This window comes from Quercus lobata, chromosome 9, assembly GCF_001633185.2.
Source record: "Quercus lobata isolate SW786 chromosome 9, ValleyOak3.0 Primary Assembly, whole genome shotgun sequence".
Classification (NCBI taxonomy): Eukaryota; Viridiplantae; Streptophyta; class Magnoliopsida; order Fagales; family Fagaceae; genus Quercus; species Quercus lobata.
In genome coordinates, this window is record NC_044912.1 from 53,931,552 (window position 1) to 53,940,135 (window position 8,584).

General features: G+C 32.2%; 1 protein-coding gene across 2 annotated transcripts; it reads right to left on the reverse strand.

Annotated features, from left to right (window-relative positions):
• Positions 1-670: 670 nt before the first annotated feature.
• LOC115959001 (putative SERF-like protein) lies at positions 671-2,726 on the reverse strand. Of its 2 annotated transcripts, none has more exons than XM_031077294.1 (4): positions 2,615-2,726; positions 2,403-2,502; positions 2,007-2,112; positions 671-955 (listed from the first exon to the last, which is right to left on the reverse strand). In XM_031077294.1, exons 2-4 carry the CDS (start codon positions 2,407-2,409, stop codon positions 865-867), a joined length of 204 nt encoding a protein of 67 aa, XP_030933154.1. In that variant the 5' UTR covers positions 2,410-2,502; positions 2,615-2,726; the 3' UTR covers positions 671-864. The 2 variants fall into 2 exon arrangements, with proteins under 2 accessions (XP_030933154.1, XP_030933153.1); XM_031077293.1 differs by having other exon boundaries at positions 2,403-2,508; positions 2,615-2,725.
• Between the last annotated feature and the right edge of the window lie 5,858 nt (positions 2,727-8,584).

Below are 8,584 nucleotides of genomic sequence, written 5' to 3' on the forward strand. Positions count from 1 at the left end.
AGTTTGGGCATGGTAGTTTGTAGATCTGTGGGTTTGAGTGTGTTCTCTGTTGAAAGTTACTTTTGATTCGGTTTTTGGGTTTTCAAGCAAAAGATGGTTTATTAGTGATGGTGGACTGGTGCTTGGCTTTGATAGGTGGTTTGATTTGTGCATTTTTATTTACATTTGAAAATATTTTACATTGAAACGTACTGCGCATAACAAGTTGACTCAAATTTGTGCCAGACATGCTGAAAAACTACTAAACCATGAAATGACAACATAGATATTTAGATAGCATGATTAACCATAACCCTTGCAATCTGCTCATGAACGTGAGTGCCCACTAGCAATTTCAACTGTCATACCATGATTATGTTATTTCTACACACATTCATCATCCAACTATTCAATCATGTATTTCAACACACATTCATCATCTAACTATTCTCGTAAACTCCTACACAACAAATCTTGTTCAAGTTACCATGTCAATTCACTTTTATGGAAAATGTAAAATGTAAAAATACATCAAAATAATTTTGTTTTTCTTTTCGTATAAAAAATTTTTAAAAAGTATATCTTAAACCAATACTCTTGAGACCTTCGATAATTTTTCCCATTATTAAGATCTAATTGCCTGTGGAAAAAATGCAAGAGAAAAAATAAAAACTTGAAAAACATAAACCAATTGCACAAAGCTACATAGGAATTCTCATTTCTAAATCAGAGACAAATAGAAGGTTTAGAAGCCAAGATTATGAATATGCCCTCCAAGCAAACATTCAAATCAGTTTGTTTTCAAACGACATAAAACACATGATGATGACTCCAACAACCATAAACTCACATCCCCATATCTACTGGCCCTACAATTAACATCTCTCATCTTTTTAATCCACCACCACCGGCATTGTTCCCGCCTGCAGATTGTGCCGCCTTCCTTGCTGCCTTTTCTTGTAGTGCCTTAGCATCCCTAAAAGAAATAAATTAATTATTATTAAAAATAAAACCCTTTTCTCACCAAACCAGGACACCAATCTATTTTTGCATAGACGTGATTCAAACTCAAATCCCTTATTAGACACAAGGATAAGAGACTTAAGCAATTAAGCTAACAAACGACACAACCAATCTTTTCCATTCCTTCATTAATATAAGTAAAACACTTAGATTAAAACTGTTGAAATAAATTTTTTTTGATAATAGTGTGTACCCTATAAATGAATATAGATCCAGACACATGGACACGATGATATTGCATTTACATTTTCTATACCAAGGGGGGCAAATTTCAAAAATCAAAATTTTTCTAGAATTTCTGCCATGGAGTTGATAAAATTTTAATTAAATTTTGCCTAGATATCAACATCTAATAAGTATCTAACAATTTGGCAGAGCTTGAAGGCAATTTTTAGATGCTCTACATTCATTCAAAAACATTATAGCATTAACCAATAAAGCCCAAATTGCAGCTATGTTTTTTAATTTAATTGGGAACTTCTTTAAGGCCATTTAGTGCCAATATGACAAATCTAAGCTTGTCATTTACCTTTCACTTAAAAAGTAATAATCTATTTTATAATATAAATAACGGGTTTCCCGATTTGGTTTTCAACTTTTTTATGTACTAAAATACTCCACACAAATTCTTAAACTCACTAAAATATCTCTATCATTTAGTTAAATAATTTTAATTAAAAATCACAATCCGGTTAAAAGAGTAATTTACTTTTATTAAATTTTAGGTTTTTTCTTTTATCTCATTTTTTAACATTATTACACGTTACTTTATCTCGCTGGATTGGCTGAGATCTCCTCAGATAGAGGAGAGAACTCGCCAGATCTGCACTACTCTCCCAAAGTATTCTCTAATTTTATTTTATTTTTTTATTAAAAAAACCAAAAAAATTTGTTCTTTTTAAGTAATTTTCAGGAAAAAAAAAAAAAAAAAAAAGCTTTGAGCAAAAATTACATCGAAACACACACAGAATAAAGAATGATCAAAGTTAGAGAGAGAGAGATACCTTTCACGGCGTTGTTCGGGGGTGAGGCCATCGCCTTTTGGCTGCTTAGCTTTGCCGCCGGCGCGAGCCTGAGCCCGTTCACGGTCTCGCTCTCTTTGGTTGCCGCGTTCGCTTCTGTTAAGGCCAAACAACAAACAACCAAAGCAATAATATCACAAAACGAAAAAAACAAAACCGTTCCTCTTTTTTTTTTTTTTTTTTTAAATCAAATTCCACGTGCATAAATTATAACCCGTTTGGTTTCCGAGAAAACGTCTAACAATCAAGAAAATAATTTTTTTTATAAAAAAACTAATTTTTTGAATGAATTGTTTTGATACTGATTTTCTCGGAAGCCAAACAGGAGGATAGAAACAACAAACCGTAGGGGGAAAAGGCTGATCTAGGGAAGGATATGAGTCATTATATTATTTATTATTGAGATTTGATAGATTCTCTATTTATGAACAGATGAACAAGATCGGAGAGACCAAGAAAAAAAAAAAGCCCACTGATCCTGAAACTTCACAACAATCCAAGAAAAAAAAATTCATCAACAATCTATAACTAAAAAAAAAAAAAAAATCTAAACTTCGAAAATTAGAGGAGGAAGAGAGAGAGAGAGTTACCTTATGGTGAGAGATCTGAGCGAGAAAGGCTGCAGAGAGAGAGAGAGAGAGAGGGTGTAGTGAGTGAGTGGATGGAATTGGTGGCTATAAATCCGTGGAAGCTAAAATAGTAAAATAATAGAACACTCCAGAAGCCGCGGCGGCTTGATTCTTTTCAATTATTCTTTTACTCTCTTTTTTTTAATTATTATTTATATAAATATATATATATATATATGTATTTTAATGGTATCTATTTATCAATTATGAGCTACGAATGAATGAGTGGTGTAGATTACGTTTCGCAATTTTTTTTTTAAAAAAAAAGGTAAGATAATGATTTCCAGCTGGATGCCAACTCTTGAAAATTTGCAATTGGATTTTTCATCCAACATACCATTGGATGAAACTGGGTCGATCTGCCTAATCGGCAGATTAAGCCCAATTTTGTTCTGCTAAATCAGCAGATTAAGCCCATATATATTTCTATCCAGTGCAATACCATTCACCATTTTCACTCACAAATTTTTTTCACCTTTTATCTATTTTAACTTTCACTTTTTACTTTTTTTTTTTAAGTTTTTTTTTTAACTTTTTTGAATCAATGGTTGAGATTGAAAATTGATTTTTGCAAATCTCAACCATTCAAAGTAATTGCATCAAGAGCAATATTACACCTGATCTCAATTCTCTTTATGCTAGCTCAGTTTGAAAAGGTTTTAGACTTTTCAAAACCTCTATAAATATAAGAGGGAACATCCCCTCCAATCTCTTAGAAGTTGCTTTTGTACTTGGGTCTACCAAGATGCTTAGTGCAATGAAGCAATCATTCTAGTTTATCTCTATGATATTAGAATCAGTTTCTTTCAGGTTTTAAAGGAAGTAACAAGGTGTTCAAATTCACAGTCCTGAACATACCTTCTTGCATTTTTACCATTGTCTGTGGTATTATATGCAGGTAGTTATTCTTATTTTGTTTTAGTTTGTATATATATGCGATCCTTGCTTGTTGATAGTGCTCTTGTAGATATGAAATTTTATGATTAATACCATGCTTGTGTAAACTAGTCTAGTTACAATCTTATTATGATAATTTAGATTTTAAGTAGGAAAGAATGGATGCTTCTTCAATGAAAATCTTATGCTAGATCTTTTGGGTATTCTAGATCCATAAGAATTTTTTGTTCTAAGAATTCTAAGAATGGATGCTAGATCTTAGTTCTTAGAATTTTTTGCATGTCTATAGTAGGTTTTAGACCTTTTGGGTATGCTAGATCCATAAGAATGGCTAAAATTGTAGAAAAATCTGTTTTTTTTTTTTTTCATGAAAATATAAATTTGTTGATTAAGATTGATTCTTAGATATGTTTTCAAATAAATCAATTTTCAAAAACAATTCGGTGTTTTAAAATCCATTTCTTGTTTTATGTTCAAGATAGAAATAGTCTTTTGCATCAAGCCAAAGTTCTTGATTTCTTGCACTGTTTTAATATATAGTATTGTTTAAAAATAAAACTCCCTGGCTTCAAAAATAAATAAATAAAACTCCCTAATTGTTTTTCTTAAAATAAGTTTCCTACACTTTTTCTCAAAAAAAAAAAAAAGTTTCCTACACTTTTGTAGAAAGAAAATTACTGCTCTACTTTTAAACCTTTTGCTTTCTACACATGTTCCATCAAAATAAATCTAGGTTTCAAATATAATATTTTGACTTAACAAATTTCAAATCTTTTTCAAGAATCAAAATTTGTTTTCAAGACCAAAATGAAGGCTCTTTTCTAAAATCCAAAGTTATTTGTAAAAGGTTAAATTTGATTTCAGATCTAATAATTACACTTAATCTCAAAAAATAATTTTAGATCTTTTTAATTTGGTAACATAAATTCTAAAATTCAAAAAAAAAAAAATTCAATATTCATTTTGTAAATATTCATGATGTTGTAAATTAAGTCAAGGACAATATATGATGCAAAACTCAAAGTATACTTTCCATTTCGAATTTCCATGTTCAAATTCAATTCAAATGTCAGTTATAATGTAATGCAATATAATTATATGTTTTATTTACATGGTTTATGAGATGTGTAATTGGTCACCATAGTCTAAAAAACTGATTTTACTAGATAAAGTGGATGCCTAACATTTTCCTACTTTGTAGCTATGACTTGAGATTTGAGGTATGATACCCGTAATTGAAGTAGAAGGAAATATTGTGTTGTTAGAGCATTCACATCCTATATCTTCAAATTATTCTATTTTACTATCACAAAAATTACTTTACTTATTATACCATATATTTTTACAATACACGTAACTTTTATTTTACAATAAAAAGCATTAAAATAATATAAATTATACAATAAAATAATAAAAAATTTATCTCTCTCTCTCTCTCTCTCTCTCTCATTTCTGTCCTGCCTCTGTGTCACTCTCTCAACAACCACACAACCCAATCACCACCATCATGCCCACCACGTCACCACTGCCTACCAAAATCTCACCGGAACCAAAAACCCAAATTAAATAAAAAAATAAAAAACCAGCAAATCCATTAAACATACCCAACAAACCCATTAAAATACCCAGCAAATCCAGCACTTGATTTGATGCTATAGCCCCACAATATACTGGTAAAACCCACCCCATAACACCGGTTTATTACCAAGTACACCTTCAGTAATCCACATAAGTGAACAAAACCGGGTCAGATCCTCCCTTATAGAATTCTCAAACCCCACTGCATATAAAGCAGTTCAACAATCCTCACCTCAAGCTTCTCCATAACGTGAGTGAACTCGCGCAATGGTACCAACGCAGAAGCCAGAGATCCAGTACGTGAACTCGCGCAAAGTGTTTTTAAGGTTACCATGTGGGAGTGGTGGTGATAGAGATCCGGTACTGTTCATTGTTGAGAAGCTAGAGAGAGATGTGAAAGAGGGGCTTGGAACGTTCTAGAGAGGAGAATAGTTATTCATTTATAGACTCGTGAAATGGCTTCTCTTTTGCATGGTGAGTTCGGTTGGGCTTTTTGATGATGCTTTTTTATAAAAGTGGAGTTTTAAAAAAAAGAATAATTAAAAAGGGTTTTTTCAAAAAGGGAATAAATTGGGTCAGGAGCTAGTGTAAAAGGTGTGTTTTATACCAGTCAATCCTAACCCACCACGTCACCTTTTTTTTTTTTTATAGCAAAAATGATTAAGCATCTTCCCCTCTCTTTTTCTTCTCTCCTCACCCCATCTCTCCATCTCTGAATCAAACCCATGACCCCCATGACCGGAGCTTCAAAGCTTAACACAAGTCACCAATACTACTGCCAACACAGCACTAACCTCCTTCTTTCCACAAAATCCCATTCAAGTCCCACCCTTTTCTCCTTCCAAAACCAAAACCCTTCCTCCACTTCCACCTTTTTCTCACATCTCCACCAAGCAACCCGGAGCCTCTACCCACCGACCAATCATGGTAAACCCATGAAGCCCAACAAGCCATTTCTGAGTTTCTCCAAGGATTCAGGATCTCCCAGGCCGATTCGGACTCCATTTCTTCAAACTCGCCAAGGTATTTGAAGATGCTTGTTGATGGGGTCAGGGATTTGGACGAGCTCTTGCTGTGGGGTTTGTGCGAAGCTAAAGGTAAAGACTTTGCTGTTGCTGGAGATGCTGTTGTTGGGTTCAAGAAGAAGGTCCTTTATATGGCCAAGGAGAAAGGTGATAATGGCAAGGTTGCATTCCTGTAAGGGACTGGATGTAATCCCTTTAGGCCTTGACCAGGTTGCTAAAGGACTGTTGCCATTGCTAGACCTCAAGCTCGAGCTGGAGAGTTGATTGTTTGTGAGTCTCGGATGTGGCTTCAGTTGATGGGATGGTTTTGAGGTACTTCAGCTGCTGAACTATGTGGGTTTGGAGAAGAGAGAGAGAGGGCTGAATCATTTTTGCTGGAAAAAAAAAAATGACGTGGCAGATCAGGATTGGCCGGCGTAAAATACACATTTTTACACCAGCTCCTGACCCAATTTATTCTCTTTCAAAAAATTGAGTATTTGGTAAAAACTGTTAAAAATTGCTTTTTGAAAAAACTGAGTGTTTGGTTAGCATTTATAAAAGTGGCAGTTTGAGGGATAAATTACCAAAAATGACAATGTATATATAAAGAAATTTATTTCATATTTAAATAAATATTGTGAAATTATTTTTTTCTCACCAATATTAGCTAATAATAACCTGCCACTTAAGATTTATTGTGAAAGTATTGTAATAATTTATACTAATTTTAATTTGAACATACTATTACAATTATTTTTTTCTTTTTCTAAAAAAATTATTTTTTTCTCACCAATATTAGCTAATAATAACCTACCACTTAAGATTTATTATGAAAGTATTATAAAAATATTATGATAACCAAAAATAACAATGTATATATAAGGAAGTTTATTTCATATTTAAATAAATATTGTGAAATTATTTTTTTCTCACCAATATTAGCTAATAATAACCTGTCACTTAAGATTTATTGTGAAAGTATTGTAATAATTTATACTAATTTTAATTTGAACGTACTATTACAATTATTTTTTTCTCTTTCTAAAAATTTTTTTTTTTTTCTCACCAATATTAGCTAATAATAACCTACCACTTAAGATTTATTATGAAAGTATTATAAAAATATTGTGATAGCATTTCTCAATTTTAATTTCTTATTCTTTATTTTCTTTTTTTCTTTTTTTTATTTTCATCCGTATTTCCTTATTTTTTTTCCCCCTCTTTTTTTCTCCTCCACACACGTACTCTTATAGCACGTTTGGTACACTGTAATGATTATTACATGAGAATAAGAATAAGTATTACAAGGAATACATTAAGTAGAAATGTAATAAGTATTACTATTCATTAGTTTGGAAACTATTTAGGAATAGAATCCTGAATATACATCCATAATTTAGTAGAATATAAAAAGAATGTGTAATTAAATTATTTTTAAGTCAAATTTCCTAAATACACTTATTTTAGGATGTTCAAAATAGAGCTAATAATTAACAACAAGGAAAATTTATTTTCTTTCTTTTCAAAGATGTAGCAACTAATGGCTATTTAGGAAAAAATTTAAAAAAAATTATTACGTAAGATGAAGGAATAGATATTCAGTACTTTTGATAAGGAATAGTTATTCCTCATTTTGAAGAATAGCTATTTATAAGGAATAATTATTCATTGTAATAAAAATATAACCAAACAACCGAATAATTATATCATAGGAATATCTATTACATTACAATGTCTATTACAATCTACCAAACGTGCCATTACTTTTTCTCTTTTTTTCCTTCTTTCCTCTTTTTTCCCTACCACTTCCTCCACGCTCCAGAACATTCCACATAGAGCCTCTTTTTTCTTTCCTCCTTTCTCCCTTTTCTCTTGCCACACAAAGCCCCCTTACCACTTTCTTCACATATTACTAGTAGTACCCAGTACCCACACTTCAAATACCCAGTACCCACACTTTAACTCTGCCTTTTGAAACACAGTGGGCAATTTGGGAAGAAGAAGAAGACAAAGAAGATCAGTCTGGATCGGTCAAGAGGAAGCCGTGACTTTCTAGCTACAGACCAAAATGCACCTCAGAGAAATCCCTCTCTATCGAAGCTTGCGTGGTTGAATCTCTCTCATCTGATTTCAAGTATTCTGCTACCATTGAGTTTGTATTTTGATTTTGGGTTTGGGTTATGGGTTTTCAGTTGATGGTTTAATTTTAAGTTATTTTTTATGGATTTTGGGTAGATCATGTTTGATTTTCATTGTATTTTGGGTTTCCGTTGTTTTAACGAGTTTTGGTGGGGGTGGTTTTAACGAGTGATGGTGGTGGTGGTGCTCTTGCAAGTTTTGTGCATCTGTGTGGGTGTGTTTGTGTTTGCGTGTATCAAAGGAAGAAGATGAGGACATCTTCTGATTTATTGAATGGTAATTTGGTAATTGCCCACAGAGTCCAATAGAT

Coding starts and splice junctions, on each gene's coding strand:
- LOC115959001 (XM_031077294.1), bottom strand. Junction 956..2,006: donor CCCGAACAACGCCGTGAAAG/GTATCTCTCTCT, acceptor TATTTCTTTTAG/GGATGCTAAGGCACTACAAG.